The sequence below is a fragment of the Primulina huaijiensis genome, chromosome 15, assembly GCF_012295235.1.
Source record: "Primulina huaijiensis isolate GDHJ02 chromosome 15, ASM1229523v2, whole genome shotgun sequence".
In the NCBI taxonomy this organism is placed as follows: Eukaryota; Viridiplantae; Streptophyta; class Magnoliopsida; order Lamiales; family Gesneriaceae; genus Primulina; species Primulina huaijiensis.
This window is the reverse complement of record NC_133320.1, coordinates 22,374,076-22,388,872: the sequence shown is the minus strand read 5'-3', so window position 1 is coordinate 22,388,872 and position 14,797 is coordinate 22,374,076. Positions and strand designations below refer to the sequence as shown.

The 14,797-nt window shown below is 32.3% G+C and overlaps 2 protein-coding genes across 6 annotated transcripts; both read right to left on the bottom strand.

The window, feature by feature from the left end:
- Positions 1 to 233: 233 nt before the first annotated feature.
- Positions 234 to 5,780, bottom strand: LOC140960509 (uncharacterized). The gene is made up of 7 exons (XM_073418805.1): positions 4,162 to 5,780; positions 3,386 to 3,803; positions 2,605 to 2,749; positions 2,239 to 2,354; positions 2,076 to 2,154; positions 1,495 to 1,728; positions 234 to 823 (listed from the first exon to the last, which is right to left on the bottom strand). The coding sequence occupies exons 1-7, from the start codon at positions 5,291 to 5,293 to the stop codon at positions 494 to 496; spliced, it is 2,454 nt and encodes an 817-aa protein (XP_073274906.1). The 5' UTR covers positions 5,294 to 5,780; the 3' UTR covers positions 234 to 493.
- A 449-nt stretch (positions 5,781 to 6,229) lies between these two features.
- Positions 6,230 to 13,998, bottom strand: LOC140958995 (uncharacterized). 5 transcript variants are annotated; one of them, XM_073416669.1, is made up of 8 exons: positions 13,716 to 13,998; positions 12,396 to 13,075; positions 12,027 to 12,225; positions 8,124 to 8,200; positions 8,006 to 8,045; positions 7,290 to 7,347; positions 7,094 to 7,163; positions 6,230 to 6,752 (listed from the first exon to the last, which is right to left on the bottom strand). In XM_073416669.1, exons 2-8 carry the CDS (start codon positions 12,975 to 12,977, stop codon positions 6,378 to 6,380), a joined length of 1,401 nt encoding a protein of 466 aa, XP_073272770.1. In that variant the 5' UTR covers positions 12,978 to 13,075; positions 13,716 to 13,998; the 3' UTR covers positions 6,230 to 6,377. The 5 variants fall into 5 exon arrangements, with proteins under 5 accessions (XP_073272770.1, XP_073272771.1, XP_073272769.1 ...); XM_073416670.1 differs by having other exon boundaries at positions 13,788 to 13,998; XM_073416668.1 differs by having other exon boundaries at positions 13,784 to 13,997.
- Between the last annotated feature and the right edge of the window lie 799 nt (positions 13,999 to 14,797).

The following is a 14,797-nucleotide window of genomic DNA, read 5'->3' as shown; positions in this document are numbered from 1 at the left end:
TATATAGGATTAGTTGATATTATATATGAATATTCTGATCCATATGGGATTAGTTGGGTATACGTAGAAATAAAGATTAAATATTATTATTACTTAAATATGTTACTGAGATTCAAAAAAGTAGGAGTGGGTTATGTATAACTCCATGGATTTGACTTTTGAGTTTCAACTATAAGAGTGAGAAGGAAAATAGACATAAATTTACATTTCACAAGAAATTCAAAACATAGCCAGAAAAAGGAACCCGGATTGGAAAAACTAGTATTCCACAATAAATGGATTCGAGCAGATATCTGTTAGGCTCGAGTTGGAGCTCTTCGAGAACGAAATAGCAGAAAAAACAACTTACGACCAGCAAAAAGCTGAAGTTTCGACAAATTAACAGTGATCAAGCTACTATGTCAAAAGGAAACAGCTCAAAAAAATATTTCCTCAACGCAGCTTCCAAATGCTGAGAACTTACAAAACAAGGCTTGTAAGAAGTGGAATTCGGCTATTTCTGCACAACCGGTTCGCCAGCTTCCTCGTTTTTGACCATCGCTTTTCTAGCGAGCTCGTAACCAGCAAAGTTCATGGCACCTAACGGAGCAATCCAAAAGAATCGAGGCACGGCTCCTTTGAATAGTCCAAGGGGCCCTTCATGTTGTAAAATAGAGAGGGCTACCACTGAGATTGTTATAGGTCGTCCTGGAGGAGCAGTCATCATTCTCGTCTTCATAACATCGAATGGAGTTGTTACAACAGCAGCTAGCCCTCCGGATAAAGCTCCGACTGCGATTGTTTCCCAAGGCTCAAGTTCTCGTTCTAAAAGCTTCTGGACGGCCTGGCGGGGAATCGTTGATAAACAGTGGAAATAAGGAGTCTAGCATCGGATGAGATGTAAGACCAAATTGGATGAGAGATCATGCATGATAGACATAAGATATAACATACTGAAACACCACGGGACTTACATGGTTTGCTCATGAAATCTGACATTTGCGACGTAATGCTCAAAAGCCTAAAACCCTTGCTAATCTCTCCTAATTTAGAGATCATAACAAAACCTCGACCTCTTTATATAAGTTATAAATACTTGGAAACTAATATAGGAGAAAATCTTGTTCACAGCTAAATAATAATAAAATCATATCAAAGATATGTATCATAATCTTAATAATATCAAATTTGACTGTATATTTATATATTTTATTTCAATAGAAACTAAATGGCAAGTTGGTTCCCGTGGAAGCGAAAGTGGAAGAACACATCTCCCAGTCTCAGCTAAAAATAACGATCATTTTCAGGCATTATTTGTGCTCGGTATAATACAGGGGGAAATGTTTATCTTCCTTCCAAACCAAAATCTTGTTTTCTTTTAATATACATCAGTCCAAACTCAAAATCAGCAAATCGATTCAATATGATGGTTATCCAGAAAATCAAGGGAACAAATACCAAGTTACAAAAATCTGTATGTAGACAACAGTTTCAAATCAAGAATAATGAATATACCTTCTTTGACTCAGCATAGAGGCCCATGCCTGCAACATAAAATGGAACCTCGCGGAAGAGTGTTGCACCAGTACCACGGAAAAAACCCTTGAGACCATCTTGCTGCAAGGTTCCGACAATGGCTTCCCCTACATTTTCGAATAGACCAGCTTGCAGCCTTTGCTTCAACACCTCACAAGGTATCCGAACTGCAGTTCCCAAAACTGTGCTGCAGAATGATGCTATAGATTGAACCTACACATCATCCATTGAATAAGAAACTATATATTTCATAATGCAATTAAAATTGAATGGGCAGGTAAAAACTACATATCCCTAACCCAATAAACCTTAAACAATTACAAATGAGGAATGTTCCAACTGTTTATCCTCACACACATGTAGTCTAGAAAACATACAAATACAGCCATGATGTGTGAAACTAACAATGCTAATGTTGTCAATACCAAGTCAGGAAAACACAGTTGAAGCCACTTCTTTAAGGTAGACAAGAACAAATGAAGAAATTCAAATGATCGAACAATTGCTAAACATTTAGTAGGAAAGTGGTATGCTTTACAATGCACCTTCATGACCTGTACCTGTAATTCTGGAAGTGTCGGTGCAACGTTTATTAAAACAAGCTTGCTTGCTTCGAAAATTCCTGTTCGCAAACCATGGCTGCAGTATTCATCACATCAAAGCTCAGAAAAATAAAGTAAAATAATTTCAGCGAAAAAGAGAAAATAGGATGTTCATATGTACCTTGAAAATTGACCTAATATAGCTGGAATGGACCCTCTATAAAATCCTCGTACTCCAAGTTGAGGAAGTTTTGATATAACTTCTGGGAAGCTAAGGGTTGAAGCTTGCACCCGTGTCTGACAACCAATCGAAAACAATAAGATCGCCTCTCTGAATTGTGAAACTATGAGAGAAGTAAAACACATATATCACATATCTATTAGCCTCATTCATTAGTTCTATTGCATGCTTTTACTCGTAGGACCTGTTCCATATAATCATGAACTACAACCAATCAGCATACAAATGCAAATTATCATCGAATGATATGCCAAGATTTCACAAATCAGACAGTATATGGGTTAACATTGTGAAGGAACACTGTACCTTAACAGTGTCAACAGGATAGAGGAAAGATGTAGACAATGCAGAGGAAAGCCCTCCAGCCAATGCTGATTTTAAAACACTTCCGGCAGGTAATTCTACTGGTGGAGGAACAGCCACCACCGTCGCAGCTTCAAACCAGATACTTCTGCACATCATTGAAGAGTCACAGTAAGTTGCTATCAGCTAGTTGTTTATATCATCCCATGTAAGTCTCAATGCTCACACCTGAATTATCTTATGAAAATTCTCATATAATTTTAAATACCAGACTCAACAACATAGAGCGAAGTAAGTTGGTATCAGGGAGTTGTTTATACCTTGCCATTTAATTCTCAATGCTCACACCTAAATTCTCCTATGAAAATTCTCAAATAATTTTAAATACCAGACTCGACAACATAAACATTTAAATAGTTTCAGTTATGGCGATTTGATGCCCATTTTTTGTATACATACAAACAGTTTCATGCCTGAAAGAAGAGAAATGAGAAAACAATAGCAACTCTTGAAGTTTTTATTGACAGAATTTCACATCGAACTCAATGTTTCAAGAAAGTCCATCTAATAATAACTAGCACAAACAAGACTAGTGCACAATCCTAAAAAATCTGCAATTTCAGCATTTAAATGCCTTCTTTGAATTCCATTCACCGCACCTGCTCCAAGTTAACGCAAATGAATTGTCAAATAAGCAAAGTAAACAAGATATTTAATATGGTATCAATACTCAGGGAACATTTTGACAAATGCCACACAGAATGATAGAATAATTTTGAATTACCGTGGGTCTTCTTGGAGTCGGTCTGATGGGAGCAATAGCATAAAATTCCTGAAATGCCCATAAGATATTGATTCCTCAGCATCGGCATTCAGGAAACGCATCATGACAACAGCATTATCTTCATTTGCTGGGAGTCCTGCGTTCTTCAGTGATGCCAAGATTTCACTTTTCTGTAGAGTCCCGGACTTGCTCAAACAGAGACTGGTGTAAGCACGAAGTATTGTTGGTTCTTTCTGTTCCATCAAGGATAAGAATTGTTTCCAACCAAAAGATTTCGAGAACAACTGACTTCTAGCACGGCACATAAATTCGTGAGCATATCTCTTAGGCAGTTTTCTTTTTCTCATAGCTACTTCAAGATCTTCCATTGTAACTTGTCCATCTCCATCTCTATCCAACTCCTGGAAAAACCTTCTTCCTGAAAAAAAAGAAGAAGAAAAAGAAGAAGAAGAGAAATGTAGATTGAGATTCACCAAGAGACTGATCACAAATTACTACAAGTAATACCAAGAAAACACATCTGATAAGGATTTTTATTTTTATTTTTTGAATTTAAGGGTGAAGGGTAAAAATACTTTTAAATAGATTGTATGAGGTACAAACCGAATATTTTATTTCACAGGGACTGAGAATAGTTGAACTTGGGTCAGTTACTGAATGTTAGTATGTGACACAAAAGAATTTAAAACAATATACTTTGAATGACAACACTGCATATTCTTAATGTTTGTCTTAATTTTTGTGGAAAACCACTTAAACAGAATAGTAATGCATACCTTCAGCTTCTGTATACCTGAAGAAATCCTGGACTGAGAAAAGTTTCTTTTTGTCAGGGTGGTCTTCTTTTGAAGACCTACCTATCTGAGGTAGAAGCTCAATTAATTCTGTAAATGAGACAGTAGATAGAGTCGTTCTCAATCGCTCAACATTGGATAGTGGAATACTTAGCAACCCAGTTGACACCTTCAATGGTGAAGTACCTCCATTATTATTATCTTCCTGATTAACATTATTACAAACTCCATCATCCCCTATATCCTTTACAGAAGGCACTTCAACAATACCAGATGGCACACCTCCGACTCGTGCAAACTTCAAGTTTCCCAAAAATCCATTCACATCTGCCCTTTTACCTTCTAAAATACAGGTAAATGCCCTAAAGTGGTCAAATTGGTTAATAGGAGGGATCGAAGCTTCGTGATCAGCATTCACACGCTCATGTTCTGGAAAACCCTCATAGAACTTCGGCAACTGACTCAACTGATCAAACACTATCCCTATAAAATACTCAAATGACAAGTCTTTTCCTTCTTTAACCTTTGACTCCTGCTGCTTGATTTCACTAGCAACTCTTGGTTTTACTTCCACTTGCGCTCCTGAACTATCCCTGCTACTCATCTTCTGTGTCCGTGTTTTCCCAGACTTGAATGGGGTTGGGATTCCCTGAACAAATCCATTAATCAAAAACGTCCATGCCACCTCAATGTGAAAGCATTTCCAGTTTTCTTTCTCACGATCATCACTTCCATGTCTCTGCTTCACCCCTTTCTTTGACAAATGAACATTCATATTCTCAATCTCATCTCTAGCATTATTACACACACCATTGGCACATTTTTCGGTAAAAATCCCGAAAAAAATCTTAAAGGGAACTTTCCCTTCTTTCCTCTCATCTACTTTAACCACCATATGTTGATCGGCACTCGCACTACTCTTTCTTTTTGCATTGAACGGAGCTACCACTAGCTCTACATTATTATTATTATTATTCAAATTTCCCTTTTCTGAAACACCATGAAAGCAATTCACAACCTTACGAAAATTGGATTCAATAGGCAAAAAAGCACTCTTAAAAACCTGAATTGAATTAAAAAATGACTCCAACGGGTCGTTTCCTGTCACCACCATCACTAAAACCCTAGCTCAAGAACACATAAAAGTAATCCCACAGTCTAACCAATGCAAAAATATCAAAAAAATCAAAATAAACCGAAACCCATCAACGAAACACCACCTTTTCAATTCAACGAGCTAATTGGAATAGTCTGATGAAAATCTGTGACGGATAGTCGACTCTGGATGTCCGTTTGTCAGTTCTTCTTGTGCTGTGTGTTGTATATTGCATTTACATACATGTAAATTTTTGTGGATGGGTTTTCCCGAAATTTAAGCATCCAGATGCTCGTGGTGTTGGCACATCATGTAGTATATATGTACATTTGAATAGAATTCCAGATAAATTTTTTGGATAAAGGGACGTATTTCTGAGTCACCAAAGAGATTAACTTTTACATAGCAAGGAAATTTTTTACGCTAATTCGACGAGATCCGGATAAGGGATTTTGTAATTTTGCTTTTCCGATGAGAAATCTTACTCATTTCAGGAAATCCCAACGCTGATAATGAACTTTAATTAACATTGAAGATTGAAGTTAATCTCTTGGAATCACCTACAATAAATAATTGTTTAAATAAAATTTTTACATATTTATGATAAATAAATAAATTTTAGAGACATCACATGACCAAATATTGTTTTATATACAATGAGTTTCTACACGATTTCACGGATATTTATCAATGAAGCGAATCAATTCTGTCTATATTTACAATAATAAATAATTCTTTTGACATAAAAAAATAATATTTTTTAAATGACCCAAATAAAATATCTACTTGCACATAATTGAATGTCTCACATTTGTTTTTGTGATATACAATATATATTCGATTTTTTAAGGTTAATTATTATGGTAAGAAGTGGAGTGAAAAATTAATGTTAGTTTTTCCTGATGGTAGAAAAAATTTATTAATATGCAAAGCATTGACATTAAATGCTTATGAAAAATACATTGTGTTAATATCAAATTACAAATTCAACATCTTATATCAGTTTAAAATAAAGTCACAAGAAACTATTCAAATAGGCTTTGAAAATTGACAAATCCATCCATGCTAAACCAATCACTCTATAAATACGAAGTTCTCCCCATCAAGCATCACTCAAAGTGGTTCGTTCTCCATCGATGTTAGCTCGTTTCTTTTTTAATGGGCGATCAATTCCACTAGAATCATGTTCATAATCCTCAGAGGATTCCCTTTCGGGCGACATTGAGTCCTTATATGAATGTTCTTGATCTGCCAAAAGGCATGCATCTGACGTAACTTCTTTTACGTTGTCCGTCAAGGGTCCTGGTTTGTCGTGACCAGAGGAAGGTTGATTCTCAACCATTTGAAACTGCGAAGGCTCGTTTAAATTTTGTGATGATGTTTTAGCCTTGTTTTCTTCCATCTTTTTCTGCTGCTCAAAGATCTTTTGAAGATGCTTCCCTTGTTCTTCAATTCGCAATTGAAGATTTCTTTGAATCTGCAGAGAAAAGGGTACTCCATATATTGTCAAGACTGTTGCTTATTAGGTTATATGAAAATGCTTGTCGCCCAACTAGTGAAGAAAATTTAGGAGATATGATCCGTAAAGAAAAATGGATTTTAAAAAACTTGGGAAACAAAAAACAACCCCTCACGCAGCAGAGCTAATCTAGATGAACTCCTATTAATTAATATTTCCTATAAAACAAAAGAAAATCTTAATATATATGTTGATAAAAAGTAAAAACTCGAACTATAAAATCGCACATACAAAAGAAACAATCTCCTCTCAGTCATATGCAATTAGACATGAAACTAGCAACACGATCATTAGCATACCTCAAGTTGTTCATGGAGTTGCTTCTGCACTTCCATCTGCAGTCTAAGCGCTTCAGTTATTTCCGTGGTCCTGCCACAAAAATACTCTAGATGATTTCAAACATTGTTTTCGAATCGGAAACTAGCATAACAAAAGAAAAGGTCAGATGTGAGCAATATGCATTGTTATAAAAGAAAGAGAGAGAGAGAGATTTACGTCTTCAAGTCCAGGAACATCGTCTCTTCCACATTTTTTAGCTTCTTCTCCGACACTCCTGACATCATAAAGGAACATTTTTTTTAATGAATTCTACAGAAAAAATAGGAATCTATGAATGGAAGAGCAACAGCAGATTCAGCAAGTCGTTATTTCTCATCGAAATATTATGAAGACAGCACCGTCTACTAAACCAGCAGTGTGGCACTGAAGGATACATTGTTCTTTCATGATTTAAGGGTGGTGATCGTCAAGTAACAGCATCCCAATAGTCAAATGATGTCTTGCTGTATACAAATATTGTTAAAATATAAAATTCATTACTGGGACACATCCAATGTGTTCGAACTTTCGAAAAAAATGGTTTCTAACACAGTGTCGAAATGGTCACATGTTCAAGGCTCTTGTTACTCTATCCTTTGTATTTTGATTGAGTTGACTTGGTTATTTTTGGGCTTTGCTGACCAATAGCTCACCGCCTGCCCATATCTGGCTCAGATATTAATGTCGAAAATCCTTTCTTTTGCTTACATGCGATAGGACGTGTTACAGCATAAAACTATTATAGAACCACTTCCATGAGCCCGAGTTTTTGGGAACAAAATTCTACCGAACACGAAATAAATGGAACATATGTTGACACGTTAAGAAAGATTGCATTAGGCTCAACCATTACATTCATGAACAAAAATTACAAAAACAGAGACAATCGCTACCTTCTGACGACTCTGGCTTGTATCTTGCAGTCCTATATTTCTGGAATTACAGAAAGAGTACGATGAGAAATGGTGCGACATACAAACCATGAGAACAAAAATTAGATGTTCAAAATACCTGCAAATGGCTTTTCACATGATAAATGGTCAGGCCTTCAACATTCATGAGTTTCAAGACAGCTTTTGGTGTAGCTCCTATGGGTACACACCACAATGTCAAGACAAGTGTGCAAGGTTTCAACTATGACCATAACTAAAACGGATACAGTTGAAGAATGCAAGCTGTACTGTAACATGATCAAACGGCTTGCATACATTGTTAAAATTCCCCAGGGCCAAAAACTCCTGTACCTCACTGTTGAGCTTTTTTCACTTTTCTCTTCTCTCTCTCTTTCTTTTTTTTTTTTGTTTTTCCCACTCAAGCATCAGGTGTAACTCAAAGTCTCAAATCCAATATTTAGGTCCTAACAACGAACAGTTTCACTACTAAACTAATTGATTGACCATATAACTCTCTTGTAGGTTACAACTTTATAGCCGATCACTAATCCTTCTCACTGAAAATAAGATCTTAGATAGAACTTGGACTATTTGTTTTATTAGTAAATATTAGCATAGCATTATTAAGTACAAGATCCTTGTAACTGTTAGTCTGTTACCACATAGCTAGGCTTTCTCTACAGCATACAAACCCCCACTATCAACAATATACATCACCCTGTTCCAACTAATATGTTACATAATATTAATTTTTATATTCATTTCGAAGCCAAAATTGATTTCTAACAGAGAGCAAGCTTCAGGAAAATGCTTCAGAAATTATTTTTAACAATATTTTTTTAATGTAATGTCTGTGTTTACTTTCAAAGAGAAACACTTTTTATTGCAAATGTCATGCCATGAAAGGATGCGTTGGTTAGTGATGATGCTTTATAAATATATAGTCTTTATCAAATGTGTAGGATATTTTTAATTCTTAAAATGTAGCTTAGAAAATTGGAAGAGAGTATAATTATAGAGCACTGTTAGAAAACTAGAATGTAGTATCGCACGTAGATACCAGTTATATAACAAAAATTAACATTTTGATTTTCTAAAAAAATAATTTGAATCATTTTATTATTTATCTAAGTTTAATCTCTTGTCAGACGAATAAATTAATTAAAAACTTATATAACTTACTTTCAAAATTTTTTCCCAAATTAAAATTCAAGCTGTTGATTTTATGTTATATAATAAATTATAATTAGCATGATATATAGAACGAAATGAACTGAAACAAATTTTAAAAAATATATATATCCAAACATCACGTATAAGACATAATAACCTAAAAATCAACAAAATTACGGATTTTATCAATGCATAAATCATAATTCACATAAGTTAAACACACTAAGAACAAATAATTATCAATTTAAAATACTTGTTACTAACTCATCAAAACAATATCAAAACTAATAAAATAATAATATTGATAATAAAATATTACTCATAATATTCAATTTAAATAATATTTAACCTCCTACATTATTTTTTTACCTTTTGTTTTTAGAATTATATATCATATGTAATTAATTATATATGTGAATCGATCTTTTGTGGACTATACTGATAACTATTAATTTCTTATTAAATATACATTTAAAACTTCGTTATGATTTTCACCTTAAAATTTTGAAATATAACCAAAGAAATAAATTTTCATAAAAAAAAATTATTTTTTGTATTTGTTGAATTAGTTAGTTTGATTTCAAAATAATTAACTAAAGATATTAAAATATCTTATATAAAAATTCTAATACATTGACAAATATTAATCAATGATTATTATAATTTATATTTATTATAAATAAAGATTATGTTAAGAAGAAAACAACTTCCATGTTTTTTAATTGTTAATATCTCTTTTTCATGTAATACATATTTAAGGTTTTGATTGATGATTGATTTTGACGAATAGATGCAGATTACTTTTAGTTATAAATTTAATAAAATAATCATGCATATAACATATACATTTGTTATAATGAATTTTTTTCTTCAGATTTTCATTTTTTTTGAATTTTTACTATCTTTTAAAATCAAAATGAAAATTATATATGTACTATATTATAAAATTTTCATATGCATAGTTATTATCCCACTTAAAAGAAAAAATATATGTGAATACATAAATTTTTTACAATCAAGTAATTTTCATATACATTAGTTAATGAATAATTTTTAAAAAAGTATATAATTTTAAAATATTTCAGATATTACTAAATTTTATTTATTGAATTTATAAATTTGTCTGATATAAATTTTTTTTTTAAAATGCTAGACCGGTATTCAAGGCTCATTTAGTAGACATCGACCATTCTGACTGTTGGCGGGTCTCTTTGTATGTGTTGTCCGGAAAGAGTATGACTCAATGATTATTCGTTCGCCGAAACCAGAAGTAAAAATTTTGAAATCTTTAAATTTCTTATTATAGCTAAACTCTCTGAATTCTTATAAGAACTCATATTTTATGATATTATTAATATATTAGCATTCGTAATTATTGATATAAATTCTCCTAAATAATTTATTACATTCTTTACTTTCAATTCTTAGTTAAAAAATCATAAAATATGTTAGTATTGAATTTCATATTATTATATATTTATTATGTTATTTTACTATTGCATATATAATTATTTTTTCATATATCTTCTTATCATACTAAAATTTATTAGTTAATTAGAAACTACACTAAAAATATAATCACAAAATTGCATTAAAATCATAAAATAATATGTAGAGAGAAAATTAAAAGAATAATACATTTAAAAATAGTATGAAGATTGATTATTTAAGAAAATTAATATAGGATTTACATTTTCATCTTGAAGTGATATAAATTACTACAATCAATCTATATTGTAGTGATAATTTAGTAGCATTTGTTAGACTATTAATTATATATTAGGTGGAATAATTAAACTACTAATTAATTATATATTAGATGAAATAAATATAAAATTTTGATATATGATTTTTGCCCTAACAACAATTAGAATTTTACATATATATCTTTATTGAGTTTTTGAATTTGTATTGATAAGAAATTCATTTTTATCTTTTGACAATTGGAAAACAGGGCTCATGATCTACACTTTTATAGGTATAAAGATAAAGATATAAATATAGATAAAAAATATATTTTTTATTATCAAACATAAATTCATTTTTAATGTATCATTGTTATTAGATTTCCCAAAAAATTATGTAGAAAATTTCCATACAATTAATCTAACAATACATAATTTAAGGGAATAGTAGAAAATTTACAATGAAAAACTATCATTCTTTTTACACTTTTATAAGTATAATAGATAAATATATATTTTTTAAATGTTTTTTTCTTTTAATATTTTTGATGAAAAATATATTTTTTGTTCAAAATCTATTCTTTTAATATTTTTTTAAGAATTATGTATCAAGAAAATGTTATTTCTCTAATGTATTTTTATTATCAAATATCTATTCAATTTTTACGTAACATTATTTTCAAAGTTTTTTATATTGAAATTTTCTATTAAAAAAATAAAAACACTACTATGATCATCGTGTGTTTAATGAGTTCAAAAAATAAATGCACGAATTAAATGAATAAACAATACATTGACTTCTACAAATTCAATATCCCAAATTTGACACTAAATTTTATATATTTTTTCTACCAATGCCCATGCAGATGATACAAACAATACATAGTTTTTTGGCAGTGTAATAAAATCATAATGCAAAAATTTTGTCCATCGTCCACACTTTTACAAGTATATAGATATATAGATAGTGAAAAATTAAAACTAAAGTAATGATTATGTTTGCAGTATGAAAATAATTTTTGGGAGAAAAAAGTGAAAAAAGGGTGCAATAGTTTTATTTTTAGAAACGGAGGAGAGGAAGAAAATAATAAATCCAAAAATGACCCAAGTTTTCAAATGTTCACGAGATCGAGAAGTTAAGCATAAATGAACCGGGTACTCACGTTCATTACCACCAAGCTTAGACACAGCATCCACAAAAACTTCATGAAGTTCCGGTGTCCATCGCATTCGAGCTTTGGTTAAAGGTGCAGTACGAGGAGAACTAAGTACAGAACAACTCTGTCTGCCTGAGGTGGGAGAATTCTGATGCTGATGAATTTGTCGATGGCATACAGGGGCATCAGGTGGCAATTCCAGCAACTGATAAGTCATTGACAGTTCAAATAAAAGGAGAATACATGAGATATTAAACAATTGAAACCGTTCAAAATCTAGTTATCCACGAGAATAAAATCTAACAATGTGTATTTGAAATGGCCTAATACTAATACAATTCGTATTTAATATGGCGTGACATTTGAGAAGCAAACCTCAGCATTGAGATCTGGAACATTGATATCAACTAGAAGATCACTCCAATTCGTGTCCAATGTATCATCAACTTTGATCAATTGATCCGCCCATTCTTGCCAATCTGTTTTCTTACCATGTTCATCTGATGCCAATACACAAGTACATTCCACCAATTCATTCTCGACATGAATATTCAAGGGAACGTCAAGAAAATTTTGGAACGTACCGGTATTCCAAGAAAATTCTTCGGTCTCCATAGAATAGTCACTTGATTCGCTAGCTTGCATAACTGAGAGAGAATGTTGGTAGGATGCAAAAGAATCCCCATCTTTCAGTGGTTCAGAAGTGATTGGTGACTTCCCCAATTGACATGAATTAGGTGATTGCACAGTTTTGTCATTAGAGGAGAGTGTTATAGGACATAAGGATGTTAAATTAGTTTCCCGAGCTAAAGTAACCTGAGGCGAATCTGGCAGCTTCGGAAACTTTTCTTTAAATGGAGAAGGCAAAACCCCTAAAGATGTGGACATAGGTCCAGACACTCTCATTTTATTCAGCTGTGCTTCACTAGATTTTTTCTTACACAGTACAGGGGGCATATTCTATTTTTTTCCATAAACAAGAAACAACCAAATCCTACCAGAGTTCTCCAGTGCCCTCAAAGAACTACACCCCTCAAACCTTCAACTTTAAGCATCTGAAAGAAGATATCAACTGAAAAAGTGAGTAGAAACACCATTAAAACAATACTATCCTCCTTTAATATGTATGCCTATTTGATGTGAAATCGGCTCGAAACGTTTAGCTGGACTACACGGACACACTCTATCTGATAGAAAGTAGACTGATTCAATCACCATCAAAATTCATTAAAATATCATGTGTTTCTCTTCGGGAAAAGCAAAATCTAACTAAAAACTAAGTTCAACTCACGTAGTGCTATCCAACCACAAACTAAACTTTAAAACCAAATACAGAAATTAAGAAGGAAACAAGAATTTATAATACGATACAGGAATCCATCCTTTTATTGATTTAATATAAGCCAAAAGTCAGATACCCAATAGGTTAATGTATGTTATCCATCTAAAACAAAATCAATTCCCAAGTTACAAAAGCTCGAATACAGCCGCCCGTTTCAATACAATGTTAACTAACAACACAACTCTTCAGCGAGCCAAAAGCATACAAATAATTACACCATAATCAAAACTCGAGGTGGGTACTGCTGAGAAAGGGACAAAAGACAATCTTTATGGAAGCAACTGACAACCCAACTCAATAAATGTGAAAAAGAAAAACAAAGCTAAACATAACAAAAACAGATGAAATCACACAAGAAACGGTGAATCCAAAGTGGGCTTTGGCCAACAATACATTGGATCCAAGAAAGATGTAAATCAACCTACTGGACTCGAGATGCAGCACAATCCGACGGAATATCGATGGATGTTGGCCGAGTGATATAAAGTAGAGAACGCTGACAAGAAATATGAATGTGTAACAGTAACAATAACATTCACTTGGAATTAAACTGCAAAATGGTGGGATCAAGAATGCTGACTTCCCTGAATTAAGCAAAACCATATATTTGTTGTTTCTACCTCACCAAAAATAAATGATAATAATAAATTGATAAATGTCTTTCTACAGATGATGAATCAATGATTGGTGGTAGCGTATGGATATAGAGTTTGTCTCATCTTGGCCGTTGATTTTTTGGCTGCTGATTGATGAATCTACGGTTGAATCAAATTTGATGCTAATCAAAGGTTTAAAGTTGAACACATTTTAAGGTAATGATTATGACCGAAAAATATGGTTTTAGGATCTGGTTTTGTGCACTTTCGTTGGATAATTTACACATGAGGTATACACTTATCCGACAACGGCTCTACAATACACAACATGATGATATATATTATAGATGATTTTTCTCGAAAAAGTTGGGACGACTCGAATCAGCAATCAAACTCTTGGTGATATTATTGTTAAGCATATCAAAAAATTTTAGAAAGTGTATAAAAATTATAAATCGATGCAATTATCATTAATCACTAATAATTTAAAAATTGTTTCGGAGTGTTACATGATGTTTGAGCTGCTATATTTGTTCATAAATTATAATTTTTGTTATAACTACAAATATTTTATTGTTTTTATATAACTTAATTTGTTTTTAAATTTTTTGCCATTTATGTAACATATTGATACATCCATTTATGTACATGTTTTCGTTGTTTTATAAGAAGTGAAAAGAAAATGACACAAACAATTTGAAAGGGAATTAAATTTTTGGATGAGTAAGTCTAATAATGCAATGCTATTGCTATCCCAATCCAATGCTTAGTTGTGGTTGAAGTTTTGTAAAGTTGATTCCCTAATTATCCAAACATTCAACATTATCGTGATCGTGAAG